General features: G+C 44.5%; 1 protein-coding gene across 2 annotated transcripts in view; it reads right to left on the bottom strand.

The window, feature by feature from the left end:
• Nucleotides 1-21,349, bottom strand: part of LOC119436771 (tubulin alpha-1C chain) — a 32,655-nt gene that overhangs the window by 3,859 nt on the left and 7,447 nt on the right. Inside the window, exon 3 of one of the 2 annotated variants that reach the window (XM_037703760.2) lies at nt 20,247-20,391. The exons of the other annotated variant lie outside the window; for it this stretch is intronic. Coding sequence (XP_037559688.1) covers nt 20,247-20,276 — 30 coding nt within the window. The 5' untranslated portion in view covers nt 20,277-20,391. The remainder of the gene's footprint in view (nt 1-20,246; nt 20,392-21,349) is intronic. 2 annotated transcript variants of the gene reach the window in all.

Genomic DNA, 21,349 nt, shown 5'->3' with positions numbered 1-21,349 from the left:
ACGGTTGGGGATTTGAACCCATGATTTCCTGCTCAGCACCAGGATATTCGTGCACAGGAATATGAATGACACACAACATGTGCATTATCAGTTAGGAGGTTCATGTGTGCAGTAAAGAAAAGAAATCATTACGGGAGCTGCAAGACGTGATGGGTGAAAGCCTCCCTTGACTGCAGTTGAACGATGCATGCACATTGTTGGCAGATCTGGCCAAACAACGTGCCTGCTGCCCATGCTTCAGTTCAAGGAAGAATTCGCCGCCGCACCCAAAACCCGCCGTGGTTGCTCAGTGGCTATGGTGTTGGGCTGCTGAGCATGAGGTCGCGGGATCGAATGCCGGCCATGGCGGCCGCATTTCGATGGGGGCGAAATGCGAAAACACCCGTGTACTTAGATTTAGGTGCACATTAAAGAACCCCAGGTCGTTCAAATTTCTGGAGTCCCCCACTACGGCGTGCCTCATAATCAGATCGTGGTTTTGGCACGTAAAACCCTTTAATTCCGGGGATTTTGTGTGGAACGGCAGTTATTGTTGGCCCGGTCGCACTGCACACTATGGATTATCAAGGAACCTGTGCATGTGTCCTCGTGAAGTGGGTGTGTTGTCATGCTATGTCCCCTAAAATGCACCTGCCTTTCAACAGCATGTGAACTCAACTCTTCTCTCAGTGGATTCCTCAGTGCCATTCCCGAGATGGCGAGTCATCTTTCGAAGATAACTACGGGCAAAAGCTTTACTGGGTGTTGACATGACAGCGAGGCTGACAGCACAGAATATACCGTGACACCAAAGGGTCACGACATACCGCAACGCAGCATACTATGACACCCTTTCCTTTATGAGGTGAAAAAGGGTGGAACCTTCGATGAACGGTCTTGTGTGTCGATTGGTCAGTGTTTGTGTGCATTTCCCTCACCCAAAGAACTGAGGACACATCTGTGTCGAGAGGATTTTGGGATCTTGCGAGATTCAGCACTCGCTTTCTGTCTCAGCTCTCGAGAGCATTTTTATCTGTTTCACAAAGCATTGTATCCTAATGCAGTATGCGATACTGATGGCCCACCCAGAATGCCTAGTTCCAGAGTTCTGCACAGGTCTAAGCGGTTGAAATGAATGCTTATATTTACAGTGTAACTATCAGGGCCTTTACATGAACCCGCAGGTCGAGTCAGCTTGTCAGGCAAGAATCGGCCTGCTGAGTTCATGCAACCTGCAAATGCATTAAGAAACCAAGGTGTTCAAAATTAATCCGGAGTCCCCCACCACGACGTCTCATAATCCGATTGTGGTTTTGGCATTTGAAACCTCAGAATTAAATTACAGCACTGTTAGTGACCGCAGTAACTGACAATGGTTCATAATTAAATGCAACAAACTGAACACGGCTTGGCTGCACTGAAAACGGAAAAGTAAAGAAACAAGTTAGGAGATCCTTACACGGTAACAATTAAAGCATACGAGTCACCAATGCAACATGTGAATTTTTCATGCTTGCTGACATCAAGGTGTCCCTGATGCCTTGAATTTCAACTAATTGCCCTGCCAAAAAGTCATCACTCATAGTAGCGAACTATGACCAAAGACAGCCGATAATAGCATGCTAGTTTTGAAGAAATTGGCAACTAGTACTTCGCAGGTGGCCAAAACGAGACTTGTGTAAACAATAAAAAGATAATCATGCGGAAAGGACACCTCTATACGGAGATATTTCTACATGAGCACTACTTGTGGCAACAATTACGCCGGAACGTGTATGGTATAATGCCGCTGTTGTAATGGTCAGACATCAGCATTGCACGCACTGCAGTAGGCATGCTCATCTTATAAGCACAATGCGCATAGTTGGAAGGCCGTAAGGCGAGCTTTGGGTATCCTCATTGAGCTACTTTTGGAAGCACATAGGATAATGACTAGGAAGTTCTTGTTGACACATTTTGGGAGCTTTGTTTTGTCTCTGGAGGGAGTACTTGCAGAGGCATTTGAGGTTTTTCATTTTACTTCCTTTGAGAGCTTTTATGGGTAGCTTTGGCAGTTTTGTATTGCACCTTGAAGGAGCTTTTTTTAATTTTTTTTATTTGGGTTGACTTATGGAGGCCTCGCAGCTTTTTAAGTGCAATACTTTGCAAGTGGTGACTTTGGAGGGGGGCCCAAGAGAACATAACGAAGCTATCACTTGAACAAAAATTTATTTCAACAGTACATTTACAATAAAATCAAAAGCATTGGCACAATGAAAGTAAAATAACTACAAAAGCAATATCACATGACAGTTAACATTACAGTGGTCCACAAGATTCCTTGCACTTATAACTTGAGACACAGAAACGTGGCTGTAAGAGCTGATGTGCCATTGGGAAACGCCGTGCACCCCCCCCCCCCCCCCCCATCCCTGGATTATATTTTTACATATACACCAGATGCAGATAAAACAAACCTGCTGCAAGGTAGGCAATACAACTCTATAGCATGCAGGCACCAGCAACCAAGTGACAGAAGGTGTTTCTTTAAAGACACCATTTCTATTTTTCACTGGCAGTGACATAAGATTGCCAAGCCCTTTCAGCCACCAGCCAAAGTTTGCATAATAATGGCCATTGCAGCAGTGGCACAGTACATCTAAAAAATGAGTTTTTCTAGCACCTTATTGCAAGATTTTGAACAGAATGTCCAACAGTTTATCATTTAAAAAATGGGCATTGTCTACAGCTTGCACCAGCGTTAAATTCCCAACACCCAGAATGAAACTAACATTGAAATGAGCTTTTGCGCACACAAACTAGCACACATTTCAGAAGTATTCTCTAGTTTCTTCCACCGCCTGAAATGTCAGGAGCAAGCCAGGATGACAGACCACTGAAACTAGCGATGGCTTTGATACTAGGTGGTATCCGTCCAGAATAGCAACGGCATTCCGCCGAGATGGCAGTACTAGTATGGGTACAGCATCCTGCAAAATCAAAGAAAATTGGGCTTGGAGAACACTGCATTCATAAGGTGACCTGTTCTACTGTGTGTTTCTTGTAACTAGAATCTAACTTTAATAATAGAGTGGTATACCTTAGACAAATGAGACCAACCATATATTGTTTGCAATCTTGCGTTACTCAAGCTATTCATTATGAAAAATTCAACATACACTTGTTATAAGGCATAATTCACATTTGAAAAGTTGTACAGCATGCTCAGAAACACCTAATAAAGTTGTTTCAATGATGTTATCTTTCACATAGTTATTTTTTCGAGCTCGGAAGAAAGCCCATGAAATATGAGAAAAGAGGATATCGCTGCATGCTTGCACTTATGAACGGCAGCAATGTCAATTGTGTTTCGAAAGAACAAAGCCTGCATGCCAATCGCAAAAGAAAGCAACGAGCAATGGAGTTCAGAATACGTCCCTACAATCATTGTGAAGATTGAAATCCATCACGGTCCTAAATGATAAGTGACAGGCCACCACTGAACATGGATGCAAACATTCGTATGCTTTCGACAAGCATGCAGGCTTTTTTTTTTTTGTCATTATTGAGAACACTGCTATCCAGACATGGTAAGCGTGCACTGACAATCTTTTCATATCTCACAGGCTTCCTTCAGAGCCTATAAAAAACACACATTTGAAATATAATGTCACGGAAACAACCTCATTAGGTGTTTATGAAGCACACCAACTTTTCAAATATGACATGTTCTAAAACAAGTATTTAAAATTTCCCATAATTAAACCTATCCTAATTAGCTTACTAATCCCATTTCAAAAATTGTACGAGTAACTCAAGACGCCAGTGAACAATATGCCGCTGGCCTCATTCATCAAATGTGCACCTCTAAAGTTTGGTTCTAGTTAATGTGAAACACGTGGCATATGTTGCATTGCAAGAGACATGCATGCATGCATATTTCTGTATTCCTTTCACAGTAAGACTACCGATTTTGATAGTGCAGAAGCTTAATTTACTGATGCAGGTTACAATAATACACATTTGTAACAAACCACTTGGGACCTCTAAAATCCTCCATTATAAAGGTAACTTCGTTGTCAAATTCCGCACTGTACCACTTTCAATAGTGCTGGCCAAGCATGTCCAGCAATAGGAAATCCTTATTTGGCATGAATTTGATGCATGTTGTATGCATAGGGCGAAAGTAAAGAATATTGAACTTAAAAGATATTTTAATAGAGTTAATTTTCTAATGCACACTTCGGCTAATGGAATGTAAAGAAGGGAAGTGCTGGCAGGCGCTTGAAGTTAGTGAACTCCTGATCGGATAGGTTAAAACGCTCTCTGCAACAGCACACTTCATCGATGTGTAGTAGTGAATGCCAATGTCGGTTTCCATGGCCAGCTCTTTGAGCTCTGTATACTTCACATCACCGCCACTGAGCCGGAGCAAGCAGATTTTCACAACTCTAGTGTTGCTTTTTGCTGACCGTGTTATCGCCATAGCACTTATTACACGATTATAAACACGGTGCCCCTCTTCAAAGTGCTCAGCTGTTCGGGCTGCTGGGCTTTTCTTTTTGAGTCAGGGATGAGGGCCGCCACAGATAAAGGGCAGCGCAGTGGCGGCGCCGGTCCCTCCAAGCGTTTGTTGTAATGCAAGCAATCACCGTCATTCCTTCATTGTACAGGCAAATTCGTTGTAGTTGTCTTCGTGCTAAGAGGCGTTCACAATACATAAGATAGGAATGCGGACAGGACATAGAATCCTTTATTGGAAAGATTGGGAAGGTATCTTCAGTGTAATTTGATATCGAAACATAAGTATTTATGAAAAAAAAAGGGGGGGGGGAGGCTACAATTGTTACCAAAAGAACAGTTCGCAGCATATTACAAATAGCAGGCCTTACAAGGTGAACTTTTCGACAGACATAACTTGTACACTACAAATTTATAAGCCTGCGTCACACTTCTGGTAAAAATGGAACATTCCACTATGTTAAAAAAAAAAGTTGGGGCAGCCTTTTGAGTTTCAAAAATAGGACTGTCTCTGAAAAGCTAGTCACTTTAGCACGGTATTACCTCGTCATCCTGATGCACAAATGCATCAGATACACTGGCTTATCAAGGGGTTTCAATTTAACCCCTTCACTCCTTGGTTGCCCAATTTGGTACCCGGCCTTTAACCCTTTTCAAAACCAACTCAAAAGCCATTACGTAACATTCATCCCAGACATATAATCGAATGTATGTGGAACCGAGTGGAAATGGTTTAAGTGCACTGCCATCAGTTTTTGTAAAAATTCACACCAACTTGGCTTACACCATTGTTTCGCCAGAGACAACGAAAAGCACCCATGGGGTGCCTTCAGAATACAAAAAAAACAAAAAAAAAAAAACAGAATGCAGCATTAATATGCAACCTACCATGCAATGTTACATCTTCGTCTCTTGTGTTTAGGCCACTAAAAACAAATTTTATGACAAGTTTCATGGAGACTATTACTTGCTCAACTTCCATGAAGATGCTGCCTTCAGAATCTAAGCGGGCTAAACAAAAAATGGGTTTTCATGTTCATAACATGCTAGTCTAATACGTACCAACTTGAAAAGCAATTATGTCCCATTGCTAAGTCCGCCACTGCTAATTAGCAGCTAATCAGAGATGTGTGCAAGATGCATGGCTCCGACATGTACTATGTAGTTAGTCTTAGTAAAAAATTTCAGAACAAGCTCTTCACATGACAGCGCCTGATGAAAATGGTCATCCACATGAGAGTAGCAAAACGTAAAACAAAAATACCCTTTGCTGCAGCACAAGAAAAATCTGTCTTGGTACAGGTATCAAACCTGAGACCAGGGCCTTCACCAGGGCAGTCATAGAAGACTGCCCGAGCTAGCCAGGAGAGTTACCGATGGCAGTGAAGAGCCAAATTCATCAATATGTGCAAGTGTGAGTATTTGTGCAGATCCGATTTACTCAACACATCAAGTGGAAGTTTCGGGAAACGAGAAAATTGCCATCCACTTAAGACTAACTAACAACTTTCCTCCTTTCAAGAAACATGCTCTACCTCGCAGATTTCTGCAGAATTGATTCGCTCATTCAGTACTTTCATGCTCGGAGTTGTCAAAAGAATCGGGCCTTGCACTGCCGCCTCCCAGCTTCCTGCTTAGCTAGAGTGACAGCCCTAGAAAGACAGTTCAAAGTTAGATACCTTAACTAGGACAAATTTTCTGAACTGTGAAGTTTTTCAGGCATGCATTCTTATCGTAAACATGACCATTGAGCAAGTGCTTCAACAGGCGCCATCACTTGTGGGTTATCTAGAGTAGGTAAGCTCACAGCATAAAACTGGAAACTCTCAACTACCCTAATGAAAATTTTATTTCGAATGCTGGAAATGTAGCTCGTACATTAAGCCACTTTGTACAAAATTTGTGTACAGCATATTAGCAAGTGCAGTAACATTTTGCCTGCGATAACAATCGGGGGAACTGTGGATGCTTTTTTTTTTATTATATTGAAAATGCCAGTTTCTGCATGCACTGACAATTTGAGGACTGAGTGAGTAAAGCTTTTTTGTATGGATGGCTCTCTGGCCAAGGTAGAGGGAGGGGGAATAACAATTGGATAGGTAAAAACTAGTAGCGACCTTGCAGTCTGGCTTCACATGCAAAGTGCCACAGTGACATCAACATGCACTGGGTGTCAGCCTAAGCAGCCAGTTTAATCCATTTATCTAACCAGATGGTTGGCCCTCTGTGCTGCTTTCGTATTTCTTTGAGGCCGGGGCATTCCCACGGCAAGTAGTGCAGACTGGTGTGCGCTCCCATGCTGCATGTCCCAGAAGTGATAGCAAGTGCAATGGAGGAACGTGCTTCGTCCCATGGTGACCACATCCTCCTCAGCGCTGCCTCGGGAGTTTCATGTTCCCCTGAAGGTGGTCCACCACCAGGCCAGGACATCGTCCGTAAGGGATACTCCCAATTCTGGCTTTGTGGACCAGGTGGGTGTTGTGTGGCAGTCTTGCCGGAAGCTCTATTTTTTGCTTCTAATTTGCCCTGGTCTCCTACATCTTCCGGTTCCATGAGCTTTGGCACGATAGGGACATCGTCCATTGGAGCAGATGAGCAGGATTGTAGCAGCTCGCTTGCCCTAGGTCCCAGTTCATGTGCACCTTGGCCCCATGTGATAGATGAAGATCTCGCACAGCTTGTTTTATATGGTACTTCCAATCGCTAACAAGGAATGGCAGAAGCGATTTCAAGGCCTCCAGAGAGTCAGTAAAAATGTTTATTGTCCTACCATTTATGTGCTGTATTCATGTGGTATTGAGACCATAACGTTAATCACAGAAAAGGGGGTTGTCAGCACCAGGAGCTTTCGTGATGGGCAGGAACACAGTAAATCGTATAACTACGCTACCAGACAAAGCAGGCATTCTTGCCGCCAAGACCTTGCTCAGTGTAAGCTGCCTTTCATGGATGTAGGCTCGCCACTTCAAAGCACCTCAGCGAACTTGCTCTTTGGAATGGCAAAAATATATATGCGGTCATGACGCGTGACTATATACATGAATTACAAGTTGTTCTCCAATAATGCTACTGGGTTCACAATAGCCAGTTTAACTTTTCCTATTACCATTTAACATTCTGTTAAAAAAGTACATCTTTTATTACAAGTTGCTGTATTCAGGCCACGTTGAATTTAATTGAATTCTCGGGCTTTACGTGCCAAAACCACGACTTGATTATAAGGCATGCGCCATAGTGAGGGAACCCGGATTAATTTTGACCACCAGGGGATCTTTAAAGTGCTTCGAATGCACAGGACATGGCTGTTTTTGTATTTCGCACCAATCAAAATGTGGCCGGCAGCGATTGGCTTTTTGCCAAGACTATTTTGTTTCTCGAAAAGTGCAGAATCTACCAGGAGGGTTGGGCCTACGCACTCTCTGAAAAAGGGACTGACCATTCGGAGACAAAGTAAAATAGATTATTCTATTTCTTTACATCCATTGAGTGTAGTGAGATACAACTGAATACTATAAAAAATATGCTTCACGTGTATCGCCAATTCCCTTGGCATCTTGGAGGGTAAAAAATTATGCCTCAACAACTGACAACTTCAACAACAACAACAACAATAATAATAAAAGAAATGCTTTGTCGAATTGATTTAGAATTGACCAGTAAGTCATCTGGGGTTCATTTACAAAATGCCTGATACAAGACAGCAATTTGTCTAATCCTCGTTGTCCCGCCTCTTTAGAGCTGCTTTGAACCATGCATTCATCTATGCAAACCACAAATGCAACAAGAAATTTAAGACTATATTTTACAATATTCTGCAGTGGTCACACCTATTCATTCTAAAGAGAGCACAAGTCCCCCATATGAACACTGATAAATTTTGATCTTTCGAAATATCTATGAAACAGTTTTGTGAAAATGCAGGTTTGGAAACAAAACATGTTTCCCACCAGTTGTGCCAAGGCACAACTGGTGGGAAACCACCACTCACATGGAGCCAAACCACCACGCACATGGAGCCAAAGCCTTTGCTGATAGAAGCATTTTAACGAATTTCTGTTAATGTGCTTTATGCTTGATTATTATTTTTGTCTTTTAATTTATTCTGAATCATGTTAGTTTATTTTGAACCGGTTTTGATCAATTCTGCACTTGTTTTGACCCTGTTTTGAGCACTTGTTTTTTGAGTGTGATCACACGACAGACGCTAACAGCCCGGGCCCCTAAAATGCTTCACACTTAAGGTTCAAAATCAACACTAGTGTATGCCAAGTAAGTAGCTGTAGAGATCAGCCCATGGTGCAGTGTGAATGATTACTTGGTACTGCTAAAACACCATGTGGCACGCTGACCACTGAGCGACATCTGCCGTTCTTTCAATTCTATGTGCATGCTTCCTCGAGGTGATCAAATTAGCAGGCCTGTGAGCATGAAAGCATCCAAACATGGTTTTGACACTAGATGTCTGCATCAAGTGGCATGACAATGCATTGAAGAACTGTAGTACAACAGACTAGTTGGTAAGGATTCATTAAAAATAATAAAACAGCGCACGAAACACAGAACAGAGCTGGATGTAGGATGGGTGCACATCCCGTGTCCACCTCTGTGTCCCGTGTTCTTGCGCATTTTTATTATTCTTAATGGTGATGCTGTTTGTCATGCCCTCACACATCATTAAATCTTCTGATGCCAACACAAGTCCCGTTTCTTTTGTTTGTCACATGCACTATAGATCTTCACAATCAGATGCTCCTTGCTCACAATTGCCAGCAACTTCCTTCACATGGCTGTGTCTAACATGCTCACATAATTCATCCACTCAGAAGAGGACTAAGAAACATTGACTGCCTAATGGTGCCTGCCGTGGTGGCTTAGTGCCTTTGCCATTGCGCTGCTAAGCCCGAGGGCGTGGGATGAAATCCTAGCCGCAGCGGCCACATTTTGATGGGGGAGAAATGCAAGAATGCCCATGTACCATGCCTTCCTTTTGCAGAAGGTAGCTGTCATGTCATTGAATATAAGTAGATGATAAATAAAAGCCAAGCACCACATTCATGAATAGTTATTTATATGCACTTCATTAGGCATCACTGGGGAAGGGAATAACACGAGTCCTCCAGGTCAATTGAGGACACCTTCAGGCCCTTGTCAGCATTACATTTCACAAATTCGAAAGCTTCACCATTTTTTTTTTTTTTTTTTTTTTTTTTTTTTATAGGAAGCGGTCACGGATTGAAAGAAGTATGAGCTCCTGAAGGAACAAGGTGACTTGTTTTTGTCGATTTCATGAGCAGGATATCTCAATCATGTCCTGGTATCAGTAGCGGAAGGACTGCTCAGACAAGGTACTACATCCACAGAAGCCCAGTTTGTAATTGCTGCGAATGTCAATGTGGACAAGGCAGCGGCGATTCCCTATATTCATCGCTTATCACATAATTTAAGAAAAACAGCCCTGCCACTAAATGTTAGTGCGTTTTCTTTTTTTCAGCGCCCAATAAGCTAGGCAGCCTCTGTAGGAGGTCCAATCTTATTTCCATCAAGAAAGGATGAGGATCAAGAATGATGTGCGCAGCTTTGCCTCGCAAATCAATCAACTAAAAGATGCCGGCATCTTTGAATTCTTCCTCTGCAACCTGGCCAAGACGCTTCCGCATGAATTGCACACAAAAAGGGCAATGTTGCAAACTAGAGCTGATAATATAAGAACTGCCACGATCCCATACGTTATGCACAAGGTTTCGCACAGGATCAAGAAGGCTGCAGGATGCGCCAGTGTAAGGGTAGTCTTCTCTGCCCCAAACAAGCTCGGTGGCCTTTGTTAACATGTGAATGTGAGTGGTGACCGACTCAATGCCTGCAGCAAGAGATGCCATGCAGCTTGTGCCCTGCATATGAGGTGTTATGCACAAGATTTAATTTTCATGTGCATGTATATACATTATTCAAACCAGAAGATGCAAAAAATGCCTGCGGGAGCATGCAACCAGTTGAAAGTCCACACCTAGTACCAATTCGGCTTTACACTGTGCCACATGTGGATGCAAGACGCTTCTCCAGATGCTTGCAATTGCAAATTAGCGATATCAATGGGCACATGAGATTTCGAGGCATTATCCATTGCACGCTATATCCTTCCTGTGTCAGTGTTGCGTCCGTTTCCCTTTCTAGAAAAGAGGTGGAGTATCTGCAACGCTGATTGAGTCAGCACTTCGACCTTTCTCTATGTCGATGTGACATGCTCAGCTGCTCAAGTTTTCCTTGGCGCTGTATGCTGGTTCAATTTAGAGTGCAACTTCTTTTAATATTTTATTCCCCAGGAAGCTACCGTTCCACTGTCATTTTTCTCACTGACGTTAATTTTTACCGCATTATTCATTGTTACTTTTTATCCTTTGATGATCTCTGTTTTGAGCTACTCAGTGTTTATGTTGTTGCTATTACTCAGTAAAGCTTTCTGCTGGGCGAGTTGGTTCATACTTGCAAAGGAAATGGTTATGCGCAAACTTTCAACTTTATTTTTTCCTGCGTTGTCAATATATACTCTGAATGACGTAGGTACAACAGCGGTGATCACATGACACACTTCAAAGATTACAACGTGCCATGCAAGAACATCATCTCAGTTTCTTCCATCTCCTTTTGATGAAATATGAAAGGCGTCCAACAGTTCACGGGCAGTAGTATCACGGCTTTTGCCCAAAATTTTGATGCCTCGGAAATTTCGTACACACATGCAATGCCGGACGTGCGCAGGCAAATGCGTATTCTCATTATTTTTAATCGACAGCTCATGTTCCCTTGCACGAACGTAGTTACGGCAGTTGCAGAGGTTCTTCTGCGAGAGTCGAAAGCAGCCCGCGCTGGTGCAAAAACTGGGCTGCAGTGCTGGAGCCGTCCTGAAGTGTTGCCCAACATACATCGTACCTCTCACAATTTGAAGAAGGTTGCGAGTAGGCACGCTGTGCCAATTGTTTTTTCAGCCCCGCGCAAGTTCGCTTGTCTCTGCCCGAGGATTTCTGCTGCTAACAAGAAGAATCCTGGAGGATGCGGCAAAAAGCACGAGCCGCCCTACGTAAAATGTGCGGTTGGCGTGTACGAAATTCCGCTATCATGTGGAAAGACATACGTAGGGCAAACTGGGCGGTGCGTCAACGTTCATGCAAGGGAACATGAGCTGTCGATTAAAAATAATGAGAATGCGCATTTGCCTGTGCACGTCCGGCATTGCATGTGTGTACCAAATTTCCGAGGCATCAAAATTTTGGGCAAAAGCCGCGATACTACTGCCCGTGAACTGTTGGAAGCCTTTCATATTTCGTCAAAAGGAGATGGCTGTATAAGTGATACATCAATTTCTTTAAAAGAAACCGAGATGATGTTCTTGCGCGGCACATTGTAATCTTTGAGGTGTGTCATGTGATAACCATTGTTGTACCTACGTCATTCAGAGTATATATTGACAACGCAGGAAAAAATAAAGTCAGTTGAAAGTTTGCGCTCATCCCCGTCTATTTCTGTGTCCGTGTTTTTTTGTTTTGCGCATAACCATTTCCTTTCATCTTGCTATTACCTTGATATCTTCTGCGCTTATTCAAGGGCCTTTCTGTTCTGAATAAAACAACCCAAGTAGAACTGTCATCTCCACTGGTACACAAAATAATAATAATAAAAAATCAAATAGTGGAAGCAATTAATTGAAATGTATATGTGTACAGTGGCTGAATTGTTCATTGTGAAGTTTTAAAAAGAAGTCACCTGGCACCCATAAACTCAGTTGGAAGTCAGTGTGCTCTGTGTGTATGTTTGCACTCACTTGTCCAGTCGTTTGCACTGTTTATTTTGAGAAATTAAAGAATTTTTCTTGCAAAATTTTTTAGAAGCACAGTCTCGCCACATTCACCACAGATAGGTGGGTCATCGCCGGTCAACAGGTATGAATGTGTGCTATATGTGTGCCTGATTCTTAGTCAACACATCGTCACCTCAATTCACGTTTTTGTTATGGGTGACCAATTCCCTTTACTATGGCTTAATAAGATGAAGCGTATTATATGTTTCAGTGTCCCATGAGCGCTGCCAATAGCTTTTAAGCGTTTTTCATAAGAAAAGCTTCAAGTCTACAGCAAGAACAGCTATAGAGTTGGAGGCTTTTGTTGCTACTGATGTGGCTTTATCTGCCAGCATATTACCCTCGATGCCTCTATGCCCAGGAACCTAGCACATTGTGACATGCTGGCTAGACATGTATACTGTACACAGAAAGGAATAAAGAGAATTTAGTACGGCATTTTTACTTTTACAGAAACACTTTAAAGATCTTACAATACTTAGAGTCGGTGATTATAATGGCTCTTTGTATATTTGTGTTCCCAATATGTTTAACAGCCAATAGTACTGCGTGTGCTTCAGCAGTAAATATACTCATTTCCAGGTGCAGCACATCGGATTCAGAAAAGGATGGTCCGAGTGATGCAGAGGACACACTGGCCTGTGACCTTGATGTGCCAGTGTAATAACTCTGGCCATGTATACTTCGTCTGAAGTTCAAGAAAGTGCATTCGAATGTGCGCCTCTGGTGCGTGCTTTGTGACCTTGATAACAACGTGTCACATTCTACCAGCTGCAACTGCCACACTGGTACTAGCTTTGCTGGAGGCATTAGATGATGTTTTAGAAGTGGGCTTTTTTAGGACTCATTTCTGCACTAAGCTTCCTTACACGCAACACATCATTTACAATTTTGTAACAAGGATGTCCAGGATTCAAATGTACCTTTAGATAATATGTGAAGCTGAAATGTGACCTCTGCAGATGGAGTCCCCACTCGTTTGATTCTACGTGAAAGCTTTCCACAATGCTTGTCCTGAAAAAGCACCAGTTACGAGGCAGATACATAAATGGTTAACAGGGTCTAGGATTTTTAGTGCACTTGGCATGGTAGAATGATATATTATAGCACCATAGTCAAGGCGAGAGTGGACAAGGCTTCTGTGCAAGTTCAGATGGCATTTCCGATCACTACCCCCAGACAGGGGCGTAGCCGGGGGGGGGTTCACCCCCCCCTAAATTTTTCCTGCAACCCCCCCCCCCCCCACTTACCCACCCTTTGTTCTCGTCGCTTCGCGCTGACTTAATTCATGAAACTGGTGCTACTATCACAATTTCATTCCTGGGCGCTTCCGTTTGGGTTGGTAATTTACAGCGAATCATGTCTGCATATGGAAAAACACTGTCACGGTGTTTGTCAAGGCTTTGACACTCTGTGAAGTTTTGGGCGAGAATGTGGCGGGCCGCATTCTGAAGCAACAAATGCACAACAAATGTGGCAGCCGCATTTTAGATGATGGCAAAAACGCTCGAGGCCCGTTTACTTAGATTTAGGTACACATTAAAGACCCGAGGTGGTCGAAATCTCCGGTATACATTTCCGCCGCTTCAGGTGCTGGTTAGGCCGCACTCGCGCAGGATCTAGTCTGCGCGAGAAACGTCTCTTGTTTGCGATTGCGCCCCTACGGAAGGCTGGCAGTTAATGTTGTGTTGTTGAATGCCAAACCAGCAATTACGGAAGGCTGGTAGTTGCTGTTTTGTTGTGGAATCCCAAACCAGCAATGTAGACACGAAGGGGTTGATGACAGCAGCGAAATTCCACAGACTCGCAACAGAATGCACGAAACAGACAGCCGACAAGCATGAATTACTGCTGTGCGCAGTACAGCGTAAGTAAACTCTTGTTGCAGGCGCTGAGAGTTCTCGTCGGAGTTCAAGCGACCTGAGAAATTGATTATGCGCACTATGCACTGAACAAGACCGGAGTTCATTCCTGCATCACTAGTACACCAATCAGTCGAGATTCTGTGAGGTACAAGGCCACTTCCTGTTTACACCGGCATAAGTGAAGGAGAAATGAGTTGCACGCACTACTTAAAATGCGTACATATGCCATATCTATGCTGTGCGGTGAAATATTCTGTACAATTCTGAATCTGTTGACGTAAAGGCAAATGACGGCTGCACGCTCGCACACAGCGGAAGACACAGCGGCCCATGCACTTGCCGCAGGAAATGCAACCCTCTCGTATGAGGGAGCAGGGCGACGAAAGCTTCGAAAAAAAAAAAAAAAGTCTTGCGAGTTTTTGCATGCATTTAAGTTTTCTAGCGCAAAGACGCAGCGAACAAGCTATTGCTATGGGAGTAGGTAAAGCCTGGTCACACGTGCATTTTCACGCGTATAGCCGTCCTTGACTTTTGAAACGAACTTCGCCCCGACGAGGACGACGCCATCTACGCTTCGATCGCATGGGTCGTCTCAATGATGCGTTTTCGAAGACTGGTCGATTCAGTGGCGCGATGAGAGACCGTTGCTCCAAACGCCCACTGTACCTGTCGTACTTACTGTATTTACTGAGCTTACTTTACTTTTGACTTAATTTTTTCACAAGCACACGCACACGCGAGGGGGGGGGGGGGCGGTCCCATGTCTTTGATATACATGTATAGAGTCTGCTTCAACTACCAATATTTATTATCGATCACGTGACGTAGCGGAAAGCAGAAGCTTGGCCCCCCCCCCCCGCAAAACATTTCTGGCTACGTCCCTGCCCCCAGATGTGCATGATTTGAAGCCTATCCGCACATCATCGACAGAAACAATAAAACATTGCGTGTGGAATGACTGTATGCAGAGAATTCATTTTTACAATAAGTAGTGTGCACCTAAACACACCCCCTTGCGGCACACCAGTCTCTTGGGCGTATGGCCCGGACAAAGCTCTACCCACTCTTTCGCACAATGCGCGATTAGAGAGATAACCAAGTTGTGTTTACGATGTTGCCATGGACAACCATCGCCTAAAGATCTCAGAGAATTCCGAAACACCATGTCATATCGTAAGCTTTCTCTAGGTCTAGAAATGCTGACAGACAGAACTGCTTATGTATAAAATCATCTCCAACATATGCCTCAATGCGAACAAGGTGGTCTATTGTGGACATACCTTCCTTGAAACCACACTGGAGGGGTCTAGGATTTTGTTGCTTTCCAGAACACAAATCAAGTGCCGGTTTATAATTTTTTTTTCCTAATAATTTGCCGACACCTTGTCAATGCTATTGGCCTATTACTACTGGCTAAAGATGGGTACTTGTCTTTTTTTTTTTTATGTATGGGGATGATAGTACTTTCCTTCCAAGAAAGAGGATGGAATACAATCAGCCACCCACATGGCATTGAAAAGATTAATAGAGTTTTTACAGTTTCAGAGTGTATGTGCAATAATTTTGTATGCGACACGACACGGTCGCCACCCGGTGCCGAGTTGTTGCAACAGTTTAGAGATGCCTGAAGTTCAGCGAGACTAAATGGTCAATTGTACGCCGTATTTCGCATACATTTGTGTTCAAGGGGCTGTCGCTCTGCGCGTTTTTTAAACTTGAAGGGTTTTGTGTAGTGCGATGCACTAGAGATATATATTCAAAATATTCGCCCAGAAAGTCTGCCTGATCTTACAAGCTATCACCTTGTGTATTTACTAAGGGCAAAGGGTGTGTGCGATGGCTTTAATTTATTTACTCTGTTCCACATTTTTGTATTGTCTCCAAGAATTTATACTACAAAGGTACTTCTCCCAACTGCCGTATAGACACTGTGCTTGTTGGCTGTTTTCTGTCTCATCCCTGTTCTTTTGCTCCGTTCTTTCTTGGTTATAAACTCGGGTAAGGGCTGCACCCCCAACTTGGCAGGCGAAAATTTGGGAAAAAAAAGTTTCCAACGACAAAACAATCGCGTTCGGAGCCCCATGCTGCGCGCGTGCATCAGGGAAGTTTTGCTAGCTGCGTACTTCTGCGTGCCGATACTGGAAAGCAATCTAGTAGCGACCCTTACACAAGACTGAACGCCCTTACATGGGACCAAACCTTTTGGTTCAGTCCCGTGCAAGGGCTGCACCTTGTCAAAATTGTGAAAAAGAAGTGCAGCCCTAACACGAGTCTATACGGTATCTCTCTAAGCACGTCTACGTGTTCTGCATTGAGACTTTGCTTGTTTAAAATTAATGACATTTTCGGCAGTTGGTGAGTCGCAAAGCAATCCGTTTTCTCTTTTCCGTGCTTTTTTACATTCGTCATTCCACCATGAGATGCAACGTTTATTGGCTAGCCCATTAGTTTGTTGGATGCATTTTGTGGCAGCCTCTATTATGAAACCTGTTAGGTAAGCCACAGCATCGTCTATATAGGACCAGCAATGTCATCCCCCCATAAACATGCTATTTCCCGAAAATACCCAGTTCACTGATTCAACCTTCCATAGGGGAACATGTGGGAAGTGGTCACTTCTGTAGGGGTTCTTAATAACATTCCAATCGAGGTATGGCATGAGTGTGTTGGATACTATACTCAAGTCCATTGAGGAATAGGTTTTGTTTGCAACGCTATAGTATGTCAGCTCCTTTTCATTGAGTAAGCATGCACCAGAGGTAAAAAAATATTTTCTATTAAATGCCCTCTTCCATCGCAACGGTAGCCTCCCTGCAAAGTGATACATGCTTTTAAATCTCCAACAACTATGTATTGCTCCGAAAGTTCATCAATGTAGTTTTGAAATTTGGTTTTATGGAATTGATAATTGGGAGCGATGTATATAGAGCTAATAGCGACTAGCTAATCAAACAACATCCCTCAGACAGCAAGTGGCTCTAGGGGCGCACACAGTTTTAGTTCCCGACAAGCAATGCCTCTGTTGACTATGATAGCCACACCACTGGATGACGCGATAGTATCATTGCGATCTTCACGAAAAATGGCATATTGTTGGAGAAAATTTGCGTACCTTCGAGGTGTTTTTTTTTTTTTTTTTGGACACAGCTCATCAGACTAAATTTGCAAAAGAGTTCAACGTCATCAAGATTGTGAAGACATCTGACATTCCATTGAGCTACTTGAGTGCACATTTTTAAAAAGTTGGGCTGTGTGCTTAAGAGAAGTTAGCTTACAGAGCCTTTTCGGGCCCTGCAATGCGGGGTTTCATTTTATTGGTAGCGGTCGAAAGACTCTCGCCGCTCCTTAGGCGCTGGGCGCCAACTCTTGCAAGCGGTTTGTTTGACGAGAGGGCCTCATCTCAAGGAACGAGACCCTCGAGGACAGCAGCCAGAAGGGGCTAGAGGAAGGCCCCTTCTGGGTCGGCAAAGCAGCAGTGGCTGCCACTCAGGGGGCAGATGGCGTCACCGTTGGCTCGCTGCGTGTAGGCCGGACAGCTGCCGCAGGCCGTTGCGACTCTGCCCCCTGGCACCCCACTTTGGCAAAGCTATTTGTCAGGAAGCATTCCCGCCTTCATGCCTCCTTAAAATATTCTCTTGACTTTGATTGCCACTATTTCTTTTTTTTTCCGTGATGGGCACGTCTGCGCGCACTTGGCGTGGCCCCCATAACAATTCACACAGTGTGTAGCATTCTCTCACGATTCAGATGTATGTTCATGGTTGCTACATTTGGCACAGGTTAGTCGGCCTTGGCAGTTCTGGGAACTGTGGCCGAACCTTTGGCATTTCAAGCATGGGAGGGGATTTGGAATACATGGCCCGACCCTGATCTTCACATAGCCTGCCTTGATTGTCCCGAGCAGCACACCTTAACCAAATGTCAGAAGATGCTTGGTTTGCATTTTTTTTTTACCATCACGACTCATTTTGATTCGTTTTACACTGATCACATTCTGCTCACTCCAGCCCTCTAGTAATTCAGCCTCTGTGTCATGATGTGCGCTTAGTCGTCATCGACAGATGATCAAGGAGTTGCAAATTTACGGCGCCGCGCGAGCTGTGTGTGCAATGAAGACGACGACGACGACTTGCGATGTGGCTTTGGCGCAAGCGCGCTGAGCGGCGCAAGAAAAAAAAAGGAATCTGAAGAAGAAAAAGTCCGGAAGAGACACGTCAGCGGGGCGGTTCGAGAATGGCTGCTGGGGTGCGGAGGTGTACGCGCGTAGGGCCAGAAGGACCCGAGCGTACGAGGCCTTCACCCAACCGCATCGATGTTTCCCCGATGGCCTGGTGTCTACCGGGCACGTCTTAAGCAGGGACGGTTCGAGGAAGGCTGCTGGGGTGCGGAGGTACGGGCTTGACGGGCTCCTGGACCCGGGCTCACAGAGGCCTCCACCCAGACGCAAAGCGCTTTCCCGGTGACCTGTGGCGTCTCTCTTGGTTTGCGAAGACGGGGCGGCGTTGCTACGACCAGACAGCTGCACGGCTCGGCCGTCCTCGAGCGTCTGTGAGTGTCGCTCCTATACCTTGTCAGCCAGACCATTTCGAGCAGGAACTTAACACCGGTGAACTTTCTTTCACGACTTGAGTGAGCAGAACTGGACTTTGCATAGCCTTCGCGTCCACCGCGTTCAGCTTGAGAGCATTGTGCTGAACCTCGCGCTGTTTGTTGCGTGCACAGGGTTGCACTTTAGGTTGGTTATCATAGTATCAGCCAACTCACGTTGAGATTCAGTGAATTAATATCTTGTCCCTGCTCTGTATTGTTTGATGTTGTTTTTTATATAAAGTGTGGTTTTTGTGCTTGTTAATTTGCAGCTGGCTTTGTTTCTTTCTGCCCCGGGGCAACACCTCGGCCGGTTAAATAAGACACGAACCTAATTCGTTACACTCTGTTAGATCGATCAAATCACGATCGGATACGACACCACGGGTGGTGTTCATGGTACGATGCGGGGTCACATTCACTAGAACATCCTTGAAAGATAAGGTTAGGCAGCCTTTCATATTGCTTCTTATTGCGAAGTTCCAGAAGGAGATCTCCGCTTGTTAACTTGGAAATTTTATAACCTGTGCCAAGAGCTTCAGTTAGCAATTTCGAAACCAGAAAAGGAGGGATCATTCTCGCTAACTTTTCCGTTTTCTTGGAATGTATGACATGAAATCGAGGAAAATTCTCATTTAGACAACAAAAAAAGCAGACTTCTTCGGTGCGCCCTCGTTTCCGAGAGCGATCATGAAGTGGAAGGAAAAAGACTTGCCATAGATACACATCGAATTTTCGGCAGCCGCGCCAGCCACCCACCATGAAGCCCAACGAGGCTATGCTGCAGGACCTTAATAGGACAGGCCCTGCATACGCCAGCTGTACGACACTACTATAACCAAATAAGGCATACCCGAGGTTGGCTACTCATACAAGGTTAATCTTTGCTGCCTGGGAAATTGGAAGTAAAAGGAAATAAAGAGAGGACAGGTAAGATTGAAAGTGAGGGAGAAAGACGAAGATTGGAGAGAAGTGCAAGAAAAGGCAACTACTACCGATTTCCCCCAGGTGGGTCAGTCCGGGGGTGCTGTCTACGTGAAGCGGAGGCCAAAGACGTGCGTTACCTCCGTCGAGAGGCCATAAAGGTCTGAACCCCCCACCTGGCATCAATATCCCCCTTTCCCCCAGACATGGTTAATGCGTGCACGGCTACATACAGGAAGGTCCAACGCCCACGTGCTTGGGTTTGTGGTGTCGCAACACAACAAATGCCTGCTTACGCAGACGCCCCTGCGGGGCCCAAGCTAAGCTTCTCTTAATGACAACTACAATGTCAGCTACACCCATTTGCTTTCTAATCCATACCGACATCTTCCCGTCTCTTAAAGACACATTTAGCATCCCTTGGTAAGATGGCACTCATGACTTGGGTGTGGCTGTCATCTGGAGCAGACCTGTGCTAAATCTGGGACACTTGAAGGAATGGGGCGATTCACAGTATATGAGATATTGATAGAGCATACCAATACATCTGCTGCAAAGATGAAGGGCATCAATGTCTGGTAGTGTTGAGGACTGTTTGTACTGTCACGAGCCCACCATCAGGAGCCAATGGCATCCATCCATGCATGGCCTCTGCAGTGCTGTGCACACAGAGAGGTTGTAGTTCTGTAAAGAATGAAAAGCTCTAATAAATTAGCTAAAAGAGTCTTGAGAAAAGCAGTATGGAAAAACAAACAATCCCTTGATTTGTGGCTGTCTCCCCCTTTTTTTTTGTATGTTTTTTATTTTTGTGCTGCTCTACTCAAGAATAGAATACCAACTAACCGAGCAAACTATTCTTTAGTTAAAACAATAGAGCCATTTCGGCATCAGCAAATCAACATTTCAGTTTTTAAGCAATTTGCTATAAAGAAAAGCACATTTTTCCTACAAGCAAATACTGTTAACGAAAACAAATGTTTCAGCAGATCTAAGAATTTATGTTTCAGTTCTACAAGCAATCCAAGCAACTTGGCCGCAGGGCTGCCTGGCCAATTGGTATAGCTGATGGCTGTTATGATCGGCAAGGAATTCGACAGGTCAAGTGGGGAAAACATCGCCACGCGCATTCATGACGAGAGGCGGTTATTGTCTTCCTGGAAACTCGGCTCCCGTAAGTGTGGGAAACATCGCCGCGCGCTATCGTCTTCCTGGAAACTCGGCTCCCGCAAGTGTGGAAACCATGCCCACGCGTTTTCCCGCGACGAGATATTGCTTTCATCCCTAAGAAAGCGTCGCCCCTTTTACGCTCAGAGCAGACGCAAAGGCGAACACACAAGGGAGAAGGCATGAAGGGGAAGAGGTCATCGACTTGATAACCTGTCAAAGGCACCGATTCCACAAGCTCACGTCCACAAGGGGGACATCGGCTACTACAAGACCGCGAGTGGTTATTTAAGGATGTCCTGGCTTCCATGTTAGGCAGAACCGCTCGAGACTCGGAGAGAGTCAAAACCATGTACCAATGAAGTGAATACAACCTTTTGTATTTTTCACCATCTCGATGCCCGCCTTCACCACCGTCTCCCGATTCTTGCGGTGACGACCCACCTCACTCGGTCGAGATTATATCATGGCATAGTAG

Source organism: Dermacentor silvarum, chromosome 1, assembly GCF_013339745.2.
Source record: "Dermacentor silvarum isolate Dsil-2018 chromosome 1, BIME_Dsil_1.4, whole genome shotgun sequence".
Classification (NCBI taxonomy): domain Eukaryota; kingdom Metazoa; phylum Arthropoda; class Arachnida; order Ixodida; family Ixodidae; genus Dermacentor; species Dermacentor silvarum.
Note: the sequence above shows the minus strand (reverse complement) of the source record. Positions and strands in the feature narration are given on the sequence as shown.